The sequence below is a fragment of the Pristis pectinata genome, chromosome 24 (genome assembly GCF_009764475.1).
Source record: "Pristis pectinata isolate sPriPec2 chromosome 24, sPriPec2.1.pri, whole genome shotgun sequence".
NCBI classification, from domain to species: domain Eukaryota; kingdom Metazoa; phylum Chordata; class Chondrichthyes; order Rhinopristiformes; family Pristidae; genus Pristis; species Pristis pectinata.
Window position 1 is genome coordinate 26,672,537 of NC_067428.1, and position 25,068 is coordinate 26,697,604.

At 40.8% G+C, this 25,068-nt stretch overlaps 1 protein-coding gene across 3 annotated transcripts in view; it reads left to right on the forward strand.

The window, feature by feature from the left end:
• cbarpb (CACN subunit beta associated regulatory protein b) overlaps window positions 1-25,068 on the forward strand; it is a 189,395-nt gene that overhangs the window by 45,441 nt on the left and 118,886 nt on the right. For all 3 annotated transcript variants that reach the window (XM_052037654.1, XM_052037655.1, XM_052037656.1), the window contains one exon: window positions 3,362-3,507. In XM_052037654.1, coding sequence (XP_051893614.1) covers window positions 3,362-3,507 — 146 coding nt within the window. The remainder of the gene's footprint in view (window positions 1-3,361; window positions 3,508-25,068) is intronic.

The following is a 25,068-nucleotide window of genomic DNA, read 5'->3' on the forward strand; positions in this document are numbered from 1 at the left end:
ACAGGTCATCTGATATGTTAACGCCCTGGAATTTAAAGCTGCTGACTCCCTCCACCACCGATTTTCCCCCAGTGTAGACTGGCGCATGTTCGCCCTCCTTCCCCTTCCTGAAGTCAACAATTTTTGTGATGCTTTTCCAGCCCAATACTCAACTGGGTAAAAACACTGGGTTTCCTAGTAAACCAGTTAATGATCTGGTAACTTGAATGGTCGGCCTTGCTCAGCACAAATGGCCACTGCAGGGTGATGATCCGCATCAGGCACAATGCACTGTGTTACCCTCTTGGTAGTAAAGAAGGAGGGAACTCTAACCAAAGCAAATAAAGTGGTTGAACTATCTCCATACTACAAAATATCATGGACCATGTCATAAAGTGAATTATTCAAGATAAAAATCAAATGACTAATTAGATTAGTAATAGTTTTATTTACTAATAGTTAATTATACATGTTAATAGTACGATAAGATGGACTCTTGACCTCACAATCAACCTTGTTGTGACCTTGCACCTTATTGTCTACATGCACTGCACTTTCTCTGTAGATGCTACACTTTATTCTGCACTCTGTTATTGTTTTACCTTGTACTACCTCGATGCACTGTGTAATGAATTGATCTGTATGAACGGTATGCAAGACAAGTTTTCCACTGTACGTCGGTACATGTGACAATAATATTCCAATTCCAAATTGTAGGTTTATAAATATGGACATTTATAACGTTGGAATTGGTGTTTATTTTTCTGCTTTCATTACTCTGGCTGATGATATAACTGTGCCAGTTCAAAACTGCTTTCCCTGGGGCAATTCACAGAACAGCCCAAGAAAATGACAGGCCATTAGTTCAAGACAGTCACCCAATGTAAACAGTATAAATATTCTCGTAGAAAGTCAATGGGGCACCGAGCTTTCTGAAAGACAAAATGGTTTATGTCAGGATACCTGGCCAGTTTGAGTTTTTTTGTATGTGAGTAAGTAAGTTTTGCAGTAATGAAAATAATAACATCAGCAACTGGAACTACACACTTCCAATAAATCTACTGCCCATCATTCAGTTTTATTGTCCATCCTTAATTTGTAAGAACACCAATGTCCAATGTTGTATTGATTGTAGAAGGGCAATTGTCGCTTTAGAACTGCTGCTTCTTGAAATATGATGTTGAGTTGCTGATTCCTCGCTGCATTGTTTGAAAGAAGCTTCCAGAGTCCATCTTGGGGAGCCCTTGGATTTAAAAAATCAGGTTGTTGAGTTTGTCCAACACTTCACAATATGGTCAAAGTGGGAACCTAGATACGCTTCAGAAGACAAGTTATGGTATGCAGGTTAGTTGAGCACCTGTTGGAAGAGCCACATAGTAATATCTTCAATAGGAGCAGACAGCAGAGTACAGACATGAATGGGGAGACATTCTTCTCAAGTTATGACTCTGCTCAACTGCCTCTTCTTCCATCACACAACCAACAACACGAGATTTAGCAGTGCTCAACTTGTCAAGTGCTTGGAGAGCTGAGTCTCCCTGAAGATTGTTTAATCAGCAACTGTAATGTTTAGGTTTGGCCTTAGTGCATTGATGTGATACATAGTCAGCTGGTACTGAAATATATGCATGATGTCTGAGTGAAGATGTGATATACATATTAAAGTGCATCAAGGAGTGTTTATAACATTACTTCGGTTTGGACAGAACTATGGTGTAAAATACCGGACAATTTATTTGGATTCCATTGTTAATTAACAATCAATTGTATGAATGGGAAGGAGTAACTCCTTCTTACCACCCAGCTGCTGGGAAGACAAAGACCCTTAAGTGGGTCGACTAATCCAGCTGGAACAATGGGCTGCTGAATCCCGTCCCCTAGAATCATTGTCTTTAGCCCCACCTGCCCACGTTTAACTGGGCCTGGATACGGGCTCATTCTTGCTGACCCTCCACACCCGGATATCCAGTGAGAACTAAAGAGGCCACTTGTCAGTGAGTTCACCTCTGGTGGACTGATGCTGAGGCTCCATCGCTGGAGTTCCCTGACTACCTTTGACAAGAGGCAGATCTGAAGGCTGAGCTTTATGTTATAGCCTATGAGACTTCAATGCGGTTTCCAAATACCTCTGTTATGCTCTCAAAGACCCTTTCAACTGTTTCTAAATGTCTCTGATAATTAGAGGCATTTAAAAACGGTTGACATAAATAATTAAAAGGTGACTAAAAGTTTAAGAGAAATTGAAGACACATTTAATTGGTGTCAATTAATTAAAACTTTATCAACATTAATTAAAATACCATCATTTCTGTGATAAAGTGTGAGCTCTTTTTACAGGAATAGAAATTCCATACCTTGAAGCATCATAAGAAGCTCTTGCAAAACAGCACATCTCAAAATGGGAAGAAGAATGTATTGGTTGAATAATTTAGTTTTAATCACAAATTTTAAATTTATCTTTTCTGGATTACTTAAATACAAAAGCCTTAGTTGTACTTTGTGTGATTGAGGTGGAATTTAAAGTCATAGAGGAAACAGGCCCTTCAGCCCAACTCGTCCATGCCAACCCAGGTGCCACCTAAGAATTATACGAAGGCATTTGCCCGAATCCTTTCTTTCTACTAGTGTAGTGAAATTAATATTAATAACACAGTTTCATAAGATATTATGGTGTGTATCCATTATAACATCACAGCGTAACATAATGAACTAGTGTGTTAATTAAATATCACGACATTATTATGTTCTAATTCCCTCTATATGTGAAGAAAGATGCAATGGTTCTGTAATAGTGATATTTTTTCCCCACCAACTCCCCGTGATACACTTTTCATAGTAGCAGAAAAGTTGAGAATATTAGTTGTGTAAGATTTAACTAATTACATTTTCAAGTGTCTTAATAATTAAGAAATGGCTAAAGCAGGAGAAACCATGTGCATATCTTGTTCTTACATAACTAGGTTTTCCGTTCATTATGCCACTAGTAATCTATATGTCTCTCTTTTTCCTCTTAATTCAAATTATCTGATATTTGTGCAGTGTGTTCCATTATTTTAACGAGTAGATTCCCATTTTGATACATGGCTTAATTCAAAGGATTACATAAATGAAACTTCATTTTGCTCAAAAAGCAACATTGTCAAAATGGAAACAGTTTACTCATAGTTCAAAGAATAGATGGTCTGGTTTCCTTCTTTACCACAGATAAAACTAAAATGGACAAGGTTATTTGTCACTGTCTCTAGTTCTAATGCCATAATGTCCAAATATTTGGGCTGTGTATCTTTCTATCTTGCTATAAGTTCTCACTGTTAAAAATCATGAGTAATTCTTTGCTAATGCTACAGGTTTACCATTTTTAATTGATTTTGCTTTCCGGCAGGCTATTCCCAAAGATCCGAGTGTCCAGGATGGTTATGTTCTACTGCTTGTTCTGGTCTCTGTCTTCATTGGTGGGACCTTAGTCCTCCTCTCAGGCATCCTGATTATCTGCAGAAGATGCTGTGAAACTGATCGGAGATATTCAAGGTAAGACATGCTCCGTATGTCTTGGTGTGGTTTCATTTATTTAACCAGGTTGCAATATTTCAGTTGCTCAAGGGCTGTATCTTTGTGAAAAGCAGTAGATGAAAATATGTTGCACACTTCCGATATTTTAATAGGAGTTTACAATAATTGGTATTTGTGTGGTATTATACGTTTCAGTAAAGCCTTTCCACATGCAGAAAACAATATACAGATTTCAAGTCAATACTATTTTTATGTAGTTATATTGTATAATAGATCCTACTTTTATATAATTGTTCAGATTGGATGGTACAGAGGTGTAGTACAGGACTGAGTTCATAACCTGCACCAACAATTGTGATGAAAGGAATACACACAAAATGCTGGAGGAATTCAGCAGGTCAGGCAGCATCCATGGAGGGAAATAAACAGTTGACGTTTTGGGCCGAGACCCCTCATCGGGGCTGGAAAGGAAGAGGGCAGAAGCCAAAATAAGGGTAGGGGGAGGCGGTGGAGAATTGTTATGAAAGTCTCTCACTGACAGCAGTTGTGTGCCTTCATCCAAATGAGTCTTTGCAGTATGGATTTGCTTCCAAGTGAAAACAGGTCTACCGTACAAAGCTGTCCATAATTCAGCACTAATTATGCAATCTCATTAACAGAAGCCATGCTGATAGATTGGATGTGTGCTTTTCTGTGGGAAGAGTACTATGGACCACACTGGGTCATAACCTAGTAGATAAAGAATTATTAATTCTTCTGGACACCCCAAAAATGGTTTTCAAGTGTGGAATACATGAACTGTCAATATGAACTGGTAGATAGTCACGGAAAGCAAAACACACACAGCAAGTTTCTACAAACTATGAACATGTGGTCAGAGCTGCTGTTTTTTGTTATTTGACTGAGGGAGTAACATTGGACAGGATACAAGCGGACGCTCTCTGCTTTTCAAAGCGTGAAATACAATCTGTTCCATCCATTTGAATAACAGCCACAGCAATGATGCATTCCTTCAGCACTGGATGTTCAGAGCGCTAGGTTAGCTCATGTGCCAGAGTCTGTAGTGGGACTTGGTCCTCTCAATCACAGTAATACAGCACAGAAACAGGCCCTTCAGCCCAACTGGTCCATACCGACCAAGATTCCCATCTAAAATATTCCTATTTGCCCGCATTTGGCCCATAGTGCTCCAAACCTTTCCTATCCATGTACTTGTCCATGTACCTTTTAAATGTTATTAATGTATCTGCCTCAACCACTTCCTCTGGCAGCTCATTCCATATACTGGCCTCTTGGTGGAAAAAATTGCCCCTCAGGTTCCTATTAAATCTCTCCCCTCTCACCTTAAACTTATGCCCTCTAGTTCTTGATTCCCCAACCCTGGGAAAAAGACTGTGTGTATTTACCCTATCTATGCCCGCATAATTTTATGCACCTCGATAAGGCCACCCCTCATTCTCCTACACTCCAATGAAAAATGTCTCAACCTGCTCAACATAACTCAGTCCCTCAAGTCCTGGCAACATCCTTGTAAGTCTCCTCTGCACTCTTTCCAGCTTAATGTCATCTTTCCTATAGCAGGGTGACCAGAAAGAAACACGATATTCCACATGCGGCCTCATCAACATGGTGCACAACTGCAACTTAACATCCCAACTTCTATACTCAATGTCCTGACTGATGAAGGCAAGTGTGCCAAAGGCCTTCTTCACCACCCTGTCTACCTGCGATGCCACTTTCAGGGAACCATCTACTTGTACTCCTAGGTCCCTCTGTTCTACAACACTCCCCAGGGCCCTACCGTTCACTGTGAAAGTCCTACCCTCATTTGTCTTCCCGAAATGCAACACCTCACACTTATCCAAATTAAATCTTTAGGGTTTGGGTAACTGAGCTAAGCTGGAACAATATCAAGGACAAGAGAATTTTCATGGATATGAACGCTCATGCTAAAAAGCATGTATGTGTACACTATAGCAAATAAATATATATTTGTAGTTTTTTGTCACTCCTATGAACCTTCACTCTTTTTTTTAAGCATCTTTTTCTCCCTGTTTCTAAAAAGCATTTTGGGTGCAATGTCAATGGAATTTATTTCATTGCTCACTGAGATTGGCAAGCTTGACAGGGACAATGAGAAAATTGATTAATTATTTGAACTACTACAAAACATTTTGCTCAATTGATCTTGAAAGCATCAAAGGGATTGATTAAGAACTTGAGTTAAGGAGTTGATCTGTTTGAATTGAGTTTCTCCATTAAGCTTTTCACTGTATAGCATTTGACTTTTAGATATGTAGTTAATTTAGAAAAAGCAGGTCAGCTTTGATTGTCTCAATAGCAGAATTGGCTATCATGGTGGAGTAAATCCACAAATTTCTAAATCACCAAGGACCTTCTCAATTTAAATATTAATCATAGAGGAAACATCACTCATATTTCCTTAAGACCATAGAAGGAGGTCATTTGACTCATCAAGTCTTATGCATGTTCTCAGAGCAATCCCATCAATTCCCTGAAGGTGTGAATCAGAGGAGGAACAGACCCCAGGAATCATGTTGTAACTCTGCCAAATACCTTCTCTCCTTGAATTAAAATCCTTCAAAGAAATTAAAGACATAAAAGATTTTTTTCAAATATAAAGATAAATTTAAACATTAACCTAATTGGTCTGGTCCAGCCACTTTTCATTCCAAAACCCAAATATTCATCAGATGTTTACCTGTAGGACAGAGTTGTTAACTATGCTTAATTATAGCTGAATTAAAGTTTCCATTCTCTGAAAGGAGTGCCTTAGATTTATATTCTGGGATCTTGGAATGGATAGAGGAATCAATTTGATGCTAGACGTGGTGTACAGTTTGGGTGATTATTGCAATTAGTCATAGTAAAAAGGTACAGTGGGATGTGTGTAAAACCTGTATCCATACAGAGCTTTGTTTTGTTCAATGTTTCCTTCAACAACCTGCTTAGTGGCAATAACAATTTGTCTTCACTAAGAGCTGATTTGATAGACCTGAGGGACTCTTGGTCCTATCTCAGGAGGAGAATATAAGATGAATTGGCTGTTAAATGTACTCTATCATAATAGCTAATAGAAATCTTCATCTTAGGTACAGGTACAACGTGGGTTGGATGATGGGTTTATGCAACATCACTAAATTAGAAGTAATTCATAACCAACATTTATCACCAAATCTGCATGTTGTACGGCTGCCTGTCGAACATGGATATTTGTGTCAGGATTTCCTCAATGGTTTAACACTGGGTAACCCATTGTGTTCTTGCATCAGAAACCTTGTACAGGTAGTTCTGCTATAATGCCAAATGGTTGTAATGTAATTGATGGATTAGGGAACACTGTTTGCTTTACACGGCCACATTGGTTATAGCGTGATCGCGTTTTGGAAAACCTGTTTAAGTTTGTGCCTTGAAGGCAGCTGCAGCCTGTTCTGCTATAACTCAACTTTCTGTGACACAAGGTTTCTTAGGGACATAACTACTGCGTTATAGCAGAACTAATTGTACTCTGATGGATATTCACTCTGCTTGCTCAGACTAAACTAGATTGTGTTTAGTTTTCACAATCTGCTTAATCTGAGTTTAAAGTGGCACACTTAGTCCATTATCATGTGGCTATTTTCACCTGGATAAATTACTCACCTCAGAATCAGGATTATTATCACTGACAAATGTTATGAAATTCGTTGTTTTGCGGCAGCAGTACAGTGCAAGACATAAAAATTACCACAAGTTACAAAAATAAATAATGCAAAATCGAATAGTGAGGTAGTATTCATGGACCGTTCAGAAATCTGATGATGGAGGGAAGAAGCTGTTCCTGAATCATTGAGTGTGGGTCTTCGGGCTCCTGTACCTCCTGCCCAATGGTAGAAACGTGAAGAGAGCATATTCCGGGTGTTGAGGGTCCTCAATGATGGATGCCGCCTTCTTGAGGCACCGCTTCTTGAAAATGTCCTCGGTGGTGGGGAGGGTGTGCCCGTGATGGAGCTGGCTGAGTCTACAACCCTCTGCAGCCTCTTTTGATCCTGTGCATTGGAGCCTCCATACCAGGCGGTGATGCAACCAGTCAGAATGCTCTCCACCATACATCTATAGAAATTTGCAAGAGTCTTTGGTGATGTACCAAATCTTCTCAAACTCCTAATGAAGTAGAGCCACTGGTGTGCCTTCTTTGTGATTGCATCAATGTGTTGGGCCCAAGATAGATCCTCTGAGATGTTAACGCCCAGGAACTTGAAGCTGCTCACCCTTTCCACCGCAGACCCCTTGATGAAGACTGGTGTGTGTCTCCCAACTTCCCCTTCCTGAAGTCCGCAATCAATTTTTTGGTCTTGCTGACGTTAAGTGCAAGGTTATTGTTGTGACACCACTCAACCAGCCGATCTATCTCACTCCTGTACACCTCCTCGTCGCCATCTGAGGTTCTGCCAACAACAGTGGTGTCACCGGCAAATTTACAGATGGCGTTTCAGCTGTGACTGGTCACACAGTCTTGAGTGTAGAGAGAGTATAGCAGTGGGCTAAGCACGCATCCTTGAGGTACGTCTGTGTTGATTGTCAGTGAGGAGGAGATGTTACTACCGATTGGCACTGACTGTGGTCTCCTGATAAGGAAGTCGAGGATCCAGTTGCAGAGGGTGTGCGTAGGCCCAGGTTTTGAAGATTGTTGATTCGTACTGAAGGGATGATGGTGTTGAATGCCGAGCTGTAATCGATAAACAGCAGCCTGACATACGTTTTGCTGTTGTCTAGGTGCTCCAAAGCTGAGTGGAGAGCCAGTGAGATTGTGTCCACTGTAGATCTGTTGTGGCAGTAGGCAAATTGCAGCGGCTCTAGGTCCTTGCTCAGGCAGGAGTTAATTCTAGCCGGGACTAACCTCTCAAAGCACTTCATCACAGTAGATCTAAGTGCTACCAGGTGATAGTTGTTGAGGCAGCTCACCCTGCTCTTCTTGGGCACCAGTATGATTAATGCCCTTTTGAAGCAGGTGGGAACCTCAGACTGCAGCAATGAGAGGTTGAAGATGTCCTTGAACACACCAGCCAGTTGGTTGGCACAAATTTTCAGTACCCTGCCAGGCACACTTACGAGGGTTCACCCTCTTGAAGGATGTTCTGACGTCAGCCTCTGAGACAGATTACAGGATCACCAGGTTCTGTGGGGATTTGCACAAGTGTAGCTTTATTTTCCCTTCTAACTTCACACGGAATTGCCTTTTTGCTCTCATGATGGCCTTCTGTCGGTTGTACCTGGACTTCTTGTTAGTTTCTGGATCACTGGTCTTGAATGCCACAGACCTAGACCTCAGCAGACTGGGAATCTCCTGGTTCATTCCAGGGCTTCTGGTTTGGGAAAACTCGGTATGTTCCTGATGGCATACACTCATCCACGCAGGTCTTGATGAAGTCGGTGACGGCCGTGGCATATTCATTCAGATCCGAAGATGAATCGCTGAATATGGTCCAGTCCACTTATTCAAAGCAGTCCTGTAAACACTTCTTTGCCTCCCTTGACCAGACCTTTGCAGTCCTCACCACTGGTGCTGCAGTCCGCAGTCTCTGCCTGTATGTTGGGAGTAGAAGTACAGCCAGGTGATTGGACTTACCACCTGTATGACAGTTTGCAACCCAAGCTGCCTCTCATCTTTTCCTTATCTTAAGGCTCACTTTTGTGGCTTCTTGACCTTCATACAGAAGATTTTATTCAGAATTCTGCTGCTCATTTCTTCCTTAATATCTCTTGTTCTTAGTGACCTCTGTTGGTTCCATGTACCAAGTCCATTGACTTCAAAAATCCCAGTCCTTTGGATTGCAAGCCCACCACTACCTTCCTTCACTCTAACTTTGTTGTACTCCCTGTGTTCCAGTTGGTACTCTATCCACTGTATTTTTTGAGTCATCCCATTTTATGCACCACTCTGTCCGGTGCCGGAACCTTTAGCTGCGAGGATCTTGCATTTTGTAATTCTGTTCCCAACAGCCTTTCCTCACTCTCATACAATGAGAAACTTGTCGAATGGTACAGCACAGGCCAACCAGCCAATTGTGCCAGTGCAAGAGCCCTTTCAAAGGGCTTTCTGGTTAGTTTCACTCCCCATATCCTTTCCCGAAAAGTTTTCTTCCTGATCTCTTTCCGTTTCCCCTCTTGAGAGTCATTATTGACTCTGTACTCTGCCCTTTGCCATGCACTGCATTCCACATAGCACCCCACTGTGCTTCAAAAGAATTCTCCTAACTTCTACTTTTGCAAATTACCTTAAATCTCTGCAGGTTGAATTAAATAAGTGTGAAGATACTCTTAAATACCAATAAGTGCTGCCATCCATAACAATATGTGAATGTTCTGTTCTGTTCTGTTTATCATAATTAAGTTATTAATTCCACACCCTGCCTGCCTTAAACTGAGGGTGGTGTTTGTAGTGGGGGGCAGGACCCAGTTAAAATCAAATGCTTTGGGGCAGATATAGAGTTAGTATTTAAAAACAGAGATGCTGAAAACACTCAGCAGGACAGGCAGCATCCATGGAGAGAGAAACAGAGTTAACATTTCAGGTCGATGATCAGGACTGGGAAAGTTTAGAGATGAAAGAAATTTAAAGTTGTGGGGGTGGGAGGTGACTGGGAGAACAAAAGGGAAGGCCTGTTATTGTATTGGGGAAGGAGGGACAGAATGATGCAAGCTGTGGTGTTGCCTGAAACAGGATGATAAAAGCTTAGTGAATAACAGAAGCTGTAAATGGGGAAGATATAAGTCAGGGGCGATGAATAAAATCTGAAATTACCAGAAGAGAGGAGAGAATAAAAACTAGATGCTGGAAATGTGAGGTAGAATGCCGAATTGGCTGATTACCTGACATTAATTGTTGAGTCCGGAAGGCTGCAATGAGTCTAGTTGGAAGATGAGGTGCTGTTGCGCTTCATTGGAACAGGATAGGAGGCCAAAGACAGAGACTTCAGTGTGGGAGTGGGCTGGAGAATGAAATGGCTGGGAACTCAGGACCAATGCTCAGAGTTCTGTATTATTTAGCAGCTGCTGAAGCTTCAGTTTTTGTTTTGGTTTGTCAAATCTGATGTAATAATTTCAGAACAGTAATGCAATTTTGGTGAAATGTTATATCTCATTAAGTGAATATTGACTGTTTTAGCTCATTGCGTTGCCTAGCAACTCAGCACAATGGAAAATCCAGCGCAGGGAAAAAAAATCTCATGTCCACAATATAGGTTTGGTTCATCTGGATAGAATTCCAGGCAAAATTTTAACGGCTTCTCGATTCTCTGTTAATTCAGTGGATGACTATTAACCATTTAAGGGTGGAGGTTCACTTCTACGGAGTGTCAATCATGGTTCATTCCAGAGTCATCTTGCAGAGCCCCAGGTTCAGAATATTCCCCTTGCATGATGTTACTGGAGGTTAGGAGAATTTAGCTAGAGACAATGGATATTTTTGAGGCTAGATGTAGCTTTTTTACATGATGTATATTGATAAAATGGAATCTTGATTGCTCTGGTCTTGCTGTTCTGAACCTGAATAAAATTGTTTAGAATGGTGTTGTCTACTTGTACATTTTCTGCAACATTTTCCGAATGGTTCTCAAAGGACTTAGCTGCTTTGCTCTAAAATTGGTAATCTCGTCAAAACTTTTTAATCAGTGATGCGTTGTACCTGCGAACGTTTCCATGTGCAATTCAACTTGATTCTAATTTTGGATATTTTAAGGTTTGGAGCAGCACAGTGTTACAGCTGGTAGAGCTGCCGTCTCACAGCTCCAGTGACCTGGGTTCAATCCTGACCTCTGGTACTGTCCGTGGTGAATTTTGCATGTTGTTCTTGTGACTGCAAGGGTTTCCTCCGGGTGCTCTGGTCACCTTCCACTTTCCAAAGGTGTGTGGGTCAGTAGGTTTATTGGCCACTGTAATTTACCCTTAGTGTGTATGTGAGTGGTAATGTTTAGGGGAAGTTGGTGGAGTATGTGGTGAGAATAAAATGGGATTAATGTAGATGAGTTTTTGATGATCAATGCAGTGGATCAACAGACATGTTTCTGTGCAGTACAACTCTTTCTCTTTCCATCTCTCTATTTCTGATTCATCTTTCTTTCTATCCTTTGCTCTCACTTTCATTCTGTCTAGTTACTCATTTCTTCACTGTGTTCCTCTAGCGATCCATGCAAGGCAAAGTTAGCACTAAGCCTAGTGGGCACCTTGCGTACTTGTTCACTTAAGATATACTTGAAACCTTTCATTGTCTCTATGTTGGAGAGCATGAAGTGGAAGTATAACAATGGATCTGGAGATAGCTAGTTTCTTGTGGCTGGGCAGCCCATGGATATTTTCTCAATTTCTGGAGAAATCTGGTTGTTAAGAAGGCATATGGTTTATTGGCCTTCATTAGTCGGGGTATTGAGTTCAATTGTTGCTCACTTGGGGTATTGTGTTCAGTTCTGGTCGCCTCATTATAGGATGGATGTGGAAGCTTTAGAGAGCGTGCAAAGGAGATTTACCAGGATACTGCCTGGATTAGAGAGCATTTATGAGGATAGGTTGAGTGAGCTAGGGCTTTTATCTTTGGAGTGAAGGAGGATGAGAGGTGACTTGATAGAGGTGTACAAGATGATGAGGCATAGATCGAGTGGACAGTCAGAGACTTTTTCCCAGGGCGAAAATGGCTAACATGAGGGGACGTAATTTTAAGGTGATGGGAGGAAGGTATGGGGGGATGTCAGAGGTAGTATTTTACACAGAGAGTGGTGGGTGCGTGGAATGTACTGCTGGCAGAGGTGGTGGAGGCAGATACATTAAGGACATTTAAGAGACTCTTAGATTGGCACATGAATGATAGAAAAATAGAGGGCTATGTGGGAGGGAAGGGTTAGATAGATCTTAGAGCAGGATAAAATGTTGGCACAACATTGTGGGCTGAATGTTGTGCTGTAATGTTCTATGTTCTAAATCGTGATACTGGGCTTCAGGTGATATGCAAGCAGCTGGCTTGTTATACAACAGGAGATGTAGAATTGAAGGTTGATTGCAAAGTTAATAAATCTTATGAAAAATGGTGTCTTTTTTTATGGAAGAATTATATTCCCATTATTTGAGGAAGAAAATGGTTCATATCTTTCAGTATCATTTGCCTTTTGTATTTGCTGTATTTTTATCCAGATAATACATACCAACTATAAGTAATTTACTTCAACTATGAAAATATGATACAGATTCTCTACTGCAATTGGACCAATAGGATAGAAATTTGTCTTCATTGGAACTGAATTTTGGACAGAAAGCGCATCCCACATGGAATACCATATCCATTGCTTACTACAAGTGATCTAGGACAAATTTTTATCAACAGTTGTCTTATTGCCATTCCACCTGAGATCAATTGAGCAGAAGCTTGATTTCTGGGATCTCCTAGTCTCTGTATTTTTCTGCATGACACTGTGCACCTTTCTTCATTGGACAAGTACCCCCACCCAAGTAATAATCATCTAAGAAGAATGTGTATGCCATGAGATTAATGTTGTTTTACACAAGTTTGCTGTCAGACAGCAAGAACTGGTGTGCGTGTGCATGTGCCTTTATACTATTAGGCAGCCTGAAAGTTTTGTCTTATTTTTGCAATGGGTAGGATAAAAATCGTTAAACATTAAATTACCCTTTTTTATTCTTTTTTGAGAGGTGACCATTAGCAGTGAGGCTGGCATTTTTGTCTGTGCCTAATTTACAAAGTAGCAAACAGAAAGTAGGATCACCTATCTTTTAATTTAAATATCTATCATTGGAGTCTGGAGCAAATGCCTCTAACAGTGAGACCATTTCAAAATCAGTTTGTTGCTCAGAGACTCGCTATCCTTGATATTTTCCACTTTGCACTGAGCAAGACCATCAGCTAGTCAGGTATGAAACTAAATCCAAATGCAAGCATAATTGATCTATACTTAATTGAATTGATTGATCATGAAAATGATCATTCCCTTTTATAGCTGGTGCATCTTCTGGTCTTTACTGCACCTTTTCCCAAAGCTTTCTCATTCAGAATTCAAATGCAGAATGCTTTATAATCAAGGTAACATATGTTGAATGTATCAAGGGGTAAAAATTTGTCATTGATTACTAGTGCTGGAGTATTCGTATCCTCCTGACATTTGGTTCCACTGCCAAGAGTACATTGGCAGTTGAAATGTAGTGTACATGACAAAGGACAAAGTTCCACCACCAAATATTTATCTCAGGACCTGTTGAAATTCAGTATGGAGAAATCCAGATAATTTTTTGATAATAGATTTCCTGGCACAGTATGGTCCGCTTAAGTGTTAGTTCCTTTAGAATGTTTTAAACCATCATTTGCAGCTGCATAATAGATTGCTTAAAAAATATTATTGCAGAGCTGTATAACATGTGGCATTCGACCATATTAAGCATCTGCTCAGGCAACTGCAGGAAGTGCTCCAGCCCAAAGTGGAAAGAGGTTTCAGCTTTCTTTCATGTGAGCCAATAAGAAGTGGGAACAGTACTGTGCCACATGACCCCTGAACCTGCTCTGACATTCATTACGATCATGGTCGATCTGATCTTTGTCCAAAACCCTAGGATGAGCTTCATCTCTATCATGTAAGCTAAATGCATTAACATCCAGGACCTTGAACATCTGAAATGCAAATATAATCTATCCTCTCCGAGAGGATGGTTCCTTTTTCGGCACCAAATAATCTCTTGTCATTCAATTGTGTCTCAATCAAAGAGTGAAGAGATTGGTTGGAAAAAATATTAAAAGCATAACAATATTGTTTAAAAATGTTGGAATAAGTGATAATGATGTGAGCGTATCACAATCCAGACATCTTCCTTTGCAAAGCTAAGAGTGGCTACCTTTAAAGACAGCAACAAGTTATTTCATACCCTGGAAACAAATCTTGGCAATGGAATATATTGTTGTCACCAGAAGAAATATATATATTAAGGCTGTTCTGACAACACTAAAGAAACACTTGCCTGTGTACGGGTGTCTTTTTTTTGATTTGCTAGTATGATGTTTAGATCTCTGGCAGTGGTCTGAGCCCAAGAGGAGGAAGGGTGTTAGATTTCTTTCTCCAAAGGACATTAATGAACCAGGTGGGCTTTTGTATTAGTTCAGTCATTTCATGGTCATCTGTTTCTTACTGGCTTATTAATTCTAGATTTATTTAATTACCTGAATTAAAATTCCACAGCCAGGGTGAGACTCCAAATGCTACCCTGGCCCAAGGTTTTGAGAACCAACCCAATACCTTAACCAAGGTGCTACTGAATCTCCAAATGACTCCAAGACATCCCAAAGTGAAATGCAGCCAATGAAGTATTTCAGAAATGTAATCACTATTGGCCATCTAATGAGTAGCATTTCCCACAAACAACAATGTAATAATAACCTGATTAATGCTGAAGTCTAAATATTGGTCAGGAAATCGGGGGCAGGACTTACCTACCGATTACAAAAAAGGGCCGTTCTGCCTGGAGTCCATGCAGACTTCCATGGTATAATGGAACCTCTCTCATGGAACCCCAGTTCAACATTTCATCCAAAAGGCGTTGGCTTCAAAGGTGCAGCATTGAAGTGCAAATCGAGATTTTTATGCTTAAGACTTTGACTTCTGCCAACGATCTTCTGCCTTAGAGGAACGTCTACTCCTGCTGATACACAACACTCTCCATGCTGTGGTGTTGCTGTTGGTGTATCAAATCCACCCTGTAATCAGGGTGGGATGCAACACCTCTGATCCCACCTGCTTCGATTTGATAATGTTCTACAAAATTATTTAGTTTATACTCACCAAGAAAAAAAAATTTGGGTAATAGTGGCCCTAATACAAAACATGGGATTAAAATGCCAAAGCCTTTTTACATCAGTCTAGAAATCATTGCAGATTACGCAGCGATTGTAGGCTTTGTGTGTGAGCCTTGTTTCTTCTGTTTTTGAGGAAAGACAGAAGCATTGTTGAGTTCCTGGCTTTAGTCCTCTGAGGCATTCTTCACTTGGCAAGGCTGATCTAAATCCATATTGTTTATTCTGGTCTTGGTCCCAGTTCTGAATCAGTGCATGGCAATTTGATTAGCTTTCAGTTTATGAAATTGACCTAAAGTCGTCAAGTAAATCCTTGTGTTCAATAACACAACGATAAGCAGCACATGATCAGAAATATTTTCATTGCTTCAGGCTGTACATTGATGTTTCAAAACAGAGTTTACTTATAAATTGTCTGATCTCAATTCCAAAAAGGCTGGCTTTTGCACGACAGTAATAATGTAAAAGTATTATTCAAAGTAGTCCCTACTCAGTATGGGGAAAATATAGAAACAATTTATCTACAGCTTAAGTCATAATCAGTCATGTGGATGAAAATAATGAAAATTTTGGAATTCTAACACAAAGGATTATTAAAAAGAATAGCTTAATGGAATTTAAATACTTTGGAATAATGAAACTGTGAAACACACCAGTGTTTATGGAGTCATTTCAAGAACTGATGACTACCTATGATGTCCAGACAGTTATGGTGATTGTTCTGAACTGATAATTTTCAATAATTTTATATATATATTTAGAATTCTTAATTTATTGCCCCCAATCTTCAGATTTAGAATTAATCTGAAGTCCGTAGTAATGATTTCATTTTGGCAAGCCCTTGCTTCGTAACTGGGAGAAGAGCATATATCCGCTGTTTCGGGGGACAGTCTGTATCCGGACGTAGAATGTCCCGGATTCACGGATGCCGTAGGGACCATTCCTCACCTCCCATCACAAGATCAGACACCGCCAGGATACCTTCTGCTGGTCCCCTCGAACCTACCTGAGCTTGATCTGTGACATCCGAGTTCGCTGGTAACAAGCACTGGATCTGACAGCTGTTGTGAATCAGGAGCGCTGAGAACGGGGGTGTTGGAGAGAGGAAGAGAGAGAAGATAGGTGGGTTGAAGGAGGGGAGATTAAAAGAGAGAGAGAGAAGGAGAAGGGGGGAAGGATGCAGAGAAAAAGGGGACTAAGAGAGATGGACAGAGGGAGATGCAGTAAAGGTCGGATCTTTCCCAAGTTTCCTTAAAATCCAGAGCTTGGCTCGGTCTCTGCTCACTCCCTGACCACGCGTGAGACAGCACTCCCACCCAACACACATTCTTTATCTTCTCCCCTTTTCTTGCCTTTGCCTCTCAAAGGCAAAGCATTTCGTTCTGGCACTGTTCAAAAAAAATATTGGTATTCCATTGTTGTATTACAAGGCAGTTAACTCACAATTAATTGGAGCTCCTCTTATGCTGTTGGTATCAGGAATTCTGCAGTGGATATAATTTTATTTTTACCTTCCCAGATTTAGATTAGAAAATATAGACATATTACAGCTTGGGGACTTGCTTGTCATCTCTCATTAACCTCATAACTGTTCATTGTGAGGGATTTGTGATGGAAGGATTGCTGATAAAATTTTACAACAAAAATATTGGGCACAAGCTTACACTGGGGTACTTATCAGATACCAATATTGTGGGACCAATGAGTTGTTTGTGAACATGTGGATTAATTGTTGGCCACCTCTATGGTCTCTGGCTGGGATGTCAAACAAATAATAAAAGCTCATTGGTCACCAGTGTAGCTTGTCCTGGATACATTGGCCATGATGGGTTTGCAATGTATCCAGCAGATAGGCCCCACAGATACTGCAATAGATGTACGCCATTTTGTATAAAATATTAATAGACAGTCAACTCTTTTAAAAATGTATATAAATGAGCAAGTAATGTTAGGTTAGCATTTGCAATAAAGTGTCACCTGTTGGGAGTGATTAGCATCGTTTAGTCTACAAATATATCCTATTGTAATGTATTCTGGCTTATGTGGAAATGGGTTTCCAGTCTGACTCGCTGATCATTACAGCCGCTCCTAATGCTCTCTTAACATTGGCAGCTCCTGCTTCAAGTGTTACTAGGCTCTAGCAAAACTAAATGCAGGAAAGCAGGCAGTCACAGGGATTGCTGTAGCTTATAGACTCATCAGCAATAGATTTCAGAGCAACACAAAGAGTTGTTTTTACTGTTTTTAATTGTGAGTTAACTGCAGAGCAATTCAAGTGATTCCATTAATGACAGATTCTAGAACTCCTAAGAGTAGTTAATCATATTGAGCACCAAGGGGGAAGCAGCATGCTGGGTGTGGATATGCTTGTCAGCGATTAAACTCACTTGATTTATACAAAGGAAGAACAACAGACATTTGCAGCAGCTTGTGACTGTCCTAGATTCATCATAAAACTTCTTCCTTTCCTGAGTCATGCCGACTGACTTCTAGTTGAGAGGTAAGCCATCTCCGTGAACAATAGATAGCTAGCAACCACTGAGGGAACCCGTGCAAGTTAAGGAGGGGTTGCAAGTATTTTTAATGCTAAAACAATCTGATACATAATATGTTTCTCTTCAAATGATAGACCATCCAGGGCTTTTGTGCGTTGTATAATAGCAGCTACTGTCAGAGAATGTTTAATTTGTATTTTCTTGGAATTGAGGGAAAAGAGACCATTTAGTTTGCAGATAGTGTCACGTACAATGATTAGCATTGCTGCATTTTTATTCCAAAATGTGAATGTGCTGAACAAGAACAATACAAGACTACAAACATAGTGAAAGAATTCTTTTTTTTACTTATTCAAGGGAGAGGGCCCTTCTGTAAAAGCAACTTTTAAACCAATCTCAAAATCCTCCTGGGATGATGGTGGTTCATCGTCTTTACATCCCGCTGCATACTAATGGTGAAGGTACTCCCAGAGCAAAGTTAGGTGATTCTGGGAATTTCACTCAGCACAGGTGAAGGAATGGCAATACGTTCCCAAGTTCCGATTGCCTGTGCCTTGGAGGAGAGTTTGTAGATTTCCATGCAGTTGTCAGTGTTGTCCTCCTAAATGGAAAACATGGGAAACTTGACAGGGGCTGTCAAAGCTGCCTCGGCAGATTGCTGCAGTGCATTTTGTATACACAGCAGTCACAGCGTACTGGTGGTGAAAGTTTATGTTTGGAGTGCAGGTGGGTTACCAGACAAGAAGGTTCCTTTAATCTTGTTGAGCTTCCTGAGTGAGATTGGAGCTTACATTCAATACTCCATCACATTCCTGATATGTGGCTTATACAATGGAAAGGCAACGGGGAGTCAGGAGATGAGTCACTTACCACAAAAGTAGCCAGCCTCTGTTTTGCTGTTGTAACCACAGGATATAACAGGACCAGCTATATTAGGTTTCCGATCAATGATGACCCATTATGTTGATGGTGGGGGATTCAGGGATAGTTCTGCTTTGCCCAAAGGTAATGTAGTTGTTACCATTTATTTGCTGAAGCTTGAGTCTTGTCCAGCTTGAAATGATTAGGGAGACACACAGTCTTAAAGTGGATGGAGGGTCATCAGTGAAGTAGCTGGAGACGGGAGGGTCAAGCACACCAGCAGCTACTACCATCTTTCTATGTGTTGCGTTTGATTCCAGTGGAGAGTTCTCTCCTTGACTCCTACCGGGCCTCCTGAATTCTATTAGTATCACGAAAGTCATGGCAAAAGATGGGACTGCTCTTTAAGTTAAAGTCCTAAATTGGGGGAATGTTCCTTTCGATCACATCCGATAGGAACCCTCAAAAGTTGATTGCAAGAGGCTGTTCGCAGGTAAAGGGACGTCTGATAAGTGGGAGGATGTTAAAAGCGAGATGAGAAGAAGCGTGTTCCTACTGGTGTGAAGGGCAAGGCTGGCGAGAGTAGGGAACCTTGGTTGACGAGGAATATTGAGGATATGGTCAGGAAAAAGGAGGAGGCATATGTCAGGTATAAACAGTTGGGATCAAGTGAATCCCTTGAAGAGCAGAAGGGACGAAGGAGGATGCTTAAGAAGAAAATTGGGAGGGCCAAAGAGGTCCATGAGATATTCCTAGCAGATAAGTTTAAGGAGAATCCTAAACAATAAGTATATTAATAGGGAGAGAGTAGGTCCCCTTATGAATCAATGTGGTAATCTACATGCAGATCCATGGGAAATGGGTGAGGTCTTAAATGAATACAGGAAGTTCCCGACTTACGAACGCCTGTACTTATGAACCAACCTTCGTGGTCGGTTTGAAAGCGGGCCCGGCTCCCGATCCTACCACGGTGGTGGTACACCTTCTTTGGCCCAGTCCCGGGCCAAGTGCACATGTGTGGCTGGGGCCATGTGCGGCCGCGATCCCCGGGCCAAGCGCACATGCGCGGACACTGTTCCGAGTTGCACACAAAATTGGGTTACGAACAGTCTCAAAAACGGAACTCGTTCGTAACCCGGGGACTTCCTGTACTTGGACCATAGAACAGTGCAGTGTGGGAACAGGCCCTTCATGCTAACCATGATGCCAAATTAACCTAAACAGATGCTGCTTGACATAATTGGAATCAATTTGGGTTAAAACAGCAAAGGGTAGGAAACATTGGTAGGGGTTATTTATAGGTCACCAAATATTTTTCACTGTACCTCGGTACAAGTGACAATAATAAACCAACACCAATACCAGTTAGCTGTAATACTGGGCATAGTATCAATTGGGAATGTGTATTACAGTGATCAGTGGGACTTTAATCCACGTATATACCAGACTAGTCAAATGAGTGGTAATAGGGTAGAGGACAAATTCATGGAATATATACGAGATGGTTTTCTTGGTTAATACATTGATGAACCAAAAAGGGAAAAGGCTATTTTATGCAATGAGGGAGGGTTAACTGATAATCTAACAGGACGTTAGGGAAGAGGAACCATAATATGAAGGCTTGTTCGTTGAGTTTGAAAGTGACCCGATTTAATCCAAAAATATTGTCTTCAATCTGTGAAGGAATGAGAGAGGGTTGCCAGTAGTTGATTGGGCAAGTTCATCGAAAGATAAGATGGTGAACAAGACAATGGCTAACATTTAGAGAAATAATGCATAATTTGCAGAAAAAATGTTTCTTATAAGCACAAAAACCTGACAGTTAAAGTGGTCCATTCAGGTTAAAGATGGAATTAAATCCAAAGAAGAGGCGCTTAAAGTTATAGAGAAATAGCAGGACACCTGAAGATTGAGAATGTTTTGGAGCTCAGCAAAGGAGGACCAAGAAACAGGTAAAGGAAGGCAGGATAAACTGGCAAGGAACAGAAAATGGACTTAGAGTTTCTAAATGTATTTAAAAAAGAAAAGCAAGAACAAATATGGACCCCTTTCAGAGAGAGAATTGCAAATTTATAATGGGGATTAAAGAAATGGCAGAAGAATTAAAGAACTACTTTGTGTCTATCTTTATGGAGGACAACATAAGAAACTTGTCAGAAATCCCAGAAAAATGTGGGTCCATTGAGATTTAATGAGATCTCCTCTCATCATTTTAAACTCTAGAGAGCATGGGCCTAGTCTACTCAATTTGTCCCCAAACCCGCCATCACTGGAACCAGCCCAGTGGAGCTTCACAGCACGTTCTCTATGGTATCAGGTCCTGTGAACTGAAGAAAATGAGTAGTAGTGAAATATAGTACCAGAGTTAGTGAAAGTAAAAGCTAATAAATCCCAAACACGGGGTGATCTACATCCCACAGTTTTGAAAGTGGTGGCTATAGAAATGATGAACATTTTGGATATCACCTTCCAAAATTCTATTGGTTTTGGAATTGTTCCTGTGGATCAGTGGAGAGCAAATGTGAGTCCACTATTTAGGTATGGAGGATGAGAGAAAACAGAACTACTGACCCATGAGCTAACGTTACTGGTGGGGAGTTTAGAGTGAAGAATTACAGAATACCTTGAAAGACTAATGGCATTGAGTGGAATTAGCATGAATTTAACACAGAAAATCATGTTTGACTAATCTCCAAGAGTTCTTTGAGAATGTGGCTCATGGACTAAATCGGAGTGAACCAGTTCATGTGGTCTATTTGGATTTTTGGAAGGCTTTTGATCAGGTCTCACACAGGAGGTTGAAGGTAATATGGCAACATGGATTGAGAATTGTTTTTAGACAGAAGGAGGGGAGTAAACAGGTCTTTTCTCAGGTTGGCAGGCTGAACTTTGAGAGGTACGCAGGGATCAGGGCTCGGGCACCAACTGTTCACCACTGATGTCAGCGATTTCTCTGAGGACACCAAATGTATTATTTCCAAGTTGATGATACAAAACTAGGTCGGATTCTGAATAGTGAACAATTGATTTCTGCGTCTTAAGAGAATCAATGGACATGGAGATGATGCAGGAAAATAGCACTAACGTAGGAGGTTACCATGAACTTGACGAATGGTCAATTGGGCTCCAAGAGCCAAATGGCCAATTCCTGCCCCTATTCCTTATGTTCTTTTGACAGTCCAGTAGCTCTATGGTCATCATGCATTCTCCTAATTTCTTTAGTATTACAGAATTGTTTAATTAATTGAGTTTAAATTCCCCAAGTGAGATTAAAACTTTAGTTCCAGATCATAACTCCAGGCATCTGAATTACTAGTTCAATAACTTAAACACCATGCTGAAGTTACCATTCATGGTAAAAGATTACTTTTCCTGTTTTCAAGTCAAAATTTTGAAGAAGTGCATAACGTGCTCCCTCATAGAGTCATAGAGTTTCACAGCACAGAAACAGGCCCTTCAGCCCAACTCGTCCATGCTGACAAAGTTGCCTGCTTGAGCTAGTCCCATCTGGCTCATCCCTCTCAAACCTTTCCTGTTCGTGCACCAGAAATAGCAGCAAGGACTGAGGATTGGCAACGTTTCCGAACTCAACAAAGAAGGATATCCTGATAGGATTTGAATGCATGCCTGTTGTTCATCACCAAATCCCTCACTAACACTTCAACATCATATTAATTCAGCTTCTGAATAAAGCACAAATACAGGCAATCCTTGCTGACCTGGTCCCCCTGGCCTTGTCTTGCTTCCCATACCCTTACCTGTTTCAAATATGGAAGGTCAACATCACTGGCCTGAAGTTTCCAGAACTGACTGTGAGTCCAATGTCACCATAAAGATTCCCTCCAAACATCCCTGAAAGCATGAGATCTGGCAAAACTCTGCCCCAGAATTGCCAGCAATAAAAGCTGGTGAGTTTTAACAGTCTCTGGCATTCAAAGACATCAGGGCAGGTAGTGTAGCGGCTAGCGTAACGCTTTACAGCACCAGCGACCCGGGTTCAATTCCTGCCGCTGTCTGTAAGGAGTTTGTACGTTCTCCCTGTGTCTGTGTGGGTTTCCTCTGGGTGCTCTGGTTTCCTCCCACATTCCAAAGACATACAGGTTAGGAAGTTGTGGGCATGCTATGTTGGCGCTGGAAGCGTGGCGACACTTGCGGGCTGGCCCCAGCACACTCTACGCAAAAGGTGCATTTCACTGTGTGTTTCGATGTACATGTGACTAATAAGGATATCTTATCTACAAACTGCAGTAAAACTCCAATAATGCAGTACTTGGTTGTGCTTGACTGGCAGATTTTCCAGACTATTGGATTTTCCTTCTATTAATATGCAAACACACTTTTATTTCACTTTTAAATGTGTTATAACATTTTTTTCCCCATGACTCCAGTGAGGTAAAAAAAAAGCGGGATATCTACAAGTAGTCCAAACTCTGGTTCCAGTCACCAACCTACCCATGTCCATGACCACTGGTGTTTCTGACCCCAATCCAGCCACACACCCGCCCATAGTTTGACCCCTGCCCCAGCCGCGCTCCCCGTTTGCAGTCTGGACCCTTGGCTCACATTCCGACTAATGAATGCACCGGATGTTGGATCATCTGGATTTTTGAACAACCGGATGTCAGATTATCGGAGTTTTACTGGGTTAATATTGGAATATATATATATAAACTGAAGAATGTTACAAATATTAAAACAAAATGTAAATAGCAAACATAAAACACCTGAAACAATGATAAATAATTAAAACATTAAATCAAAGCAAAATAATTTTTAAGCAAATACATTTGTCTCCTAACCTTTAATGTATAACCTGCATTAAAATCAATGAGGTCACAGATCCTGCCCCTGGTCTAATTTGGCACAGTATCCATGAGGCTTTTCCCTGGTGTAGTGCTGGAGAACTTCAGCAGAACTGGGATCTGTCACAGGAGTCCATGTGGAGTTCATCTGCTAAATGTACTAACAAACTAAATGTTCTGGAACCATCAGCAAGTCCTGGATTTTACCTTTTGAGAGCACGGTCAAATATTCCATTAGTAAGAGAGTCTAGGATCTGAGGGCACAGCCTCCGAATAAAGGGACGTCCCTTTAAAACTGAGATGAGGAGGAATTTCTTCAGCCAGTGGGTGGCGAATCTGTGGAATTCGTTGCCCCAGAGGGCTGTGGAGGCCAAGTTGTTGGGTGTATTTAAGGCAGAGATTAATAAGTTCTTGATTGGTAAAGGATTATGGGGAGAATACTGGAGAATGGGGTTGGAGAAAAATATCAGCCACGATTGAATGATGGAGCAGACTCGATGGGCCGACTGGCCCAATTCTGCTCCTATGATCTTATAGTGTATTTGGGGATGTCCAAGATTTATTGTTGTTTAACACCTATGCACCAGCAGTTTCAATTAGAACCACTGGGATTGACCAGAGAGATTTACCCCAATTCATCAGTCCTCCTATTTTTAGACTTAACTCCCCTGTAACCATGAACACACTTTAGAGAGGCATTAAATGGCTATAAAACAGCCATGAGATTGTGAACGGCACTATATAAATAAAAGATTTTATTTTCTTTTTGGAAATACATCCCTTACTTCTAATGATCGAACAGTTGTCAAAAACCCAAGATGGATATTTGACACTCTTTCCAAGGTTGATTTTCATTTTCCCCCAGGGAAAAAAAGTTTTCCAAAATGGGATGAATCTGATGGCTCCCACAACTTTGATAACATATTTCAGTCTTCACTACTACAGCACTTAGCCTTGTGATGGGCAGCCGAGGAGGCTGTTCTATAAAAGGAATATAATAACACTCAGTAACAGGGAGTGCGATACAGTTTCAAGCTGATTACACTAATTATCTTTGCAACCCTGTGATCTCACCAAACAATCACAATTCCACACTAAATTACAAAGTAAGATGGTCTTGTTCAGAAATTCATATTTTGAAATCAGTTTTCCAGCTCTGGAAAATAAACAAGATTAATTTTGAAATCTGCTTATCCAGCGACAGTACAGGGCGACAGTGCTGGTTTGCATCAACACTTCATGACATGAAGCAATAAAGATTTAGATTAATATGTTATCAATAATATATCTTTTTCAGTTATATTATGCCACGTATTTTCTTACTCCTCAAATTGGCATTGACAACCAATAAAGCAACTTGTCAGATTCATACAAACAAGAGCAGATTGTGACTGATGATGGGCTGATGCTCTCATCCTTGTGATCCTGACAGACACTTCAAGTTTAATGTAAAATTAAGAAAAATGAAACGTGTAGTGACCACTTGAGATGTGGGAGCTGTAGCCTTCACACCAGCTTGATATCACTGTCAGCAGTCAACTAAGTAGGATTTCATCTGAGCATCCAGAATGAGCCATTC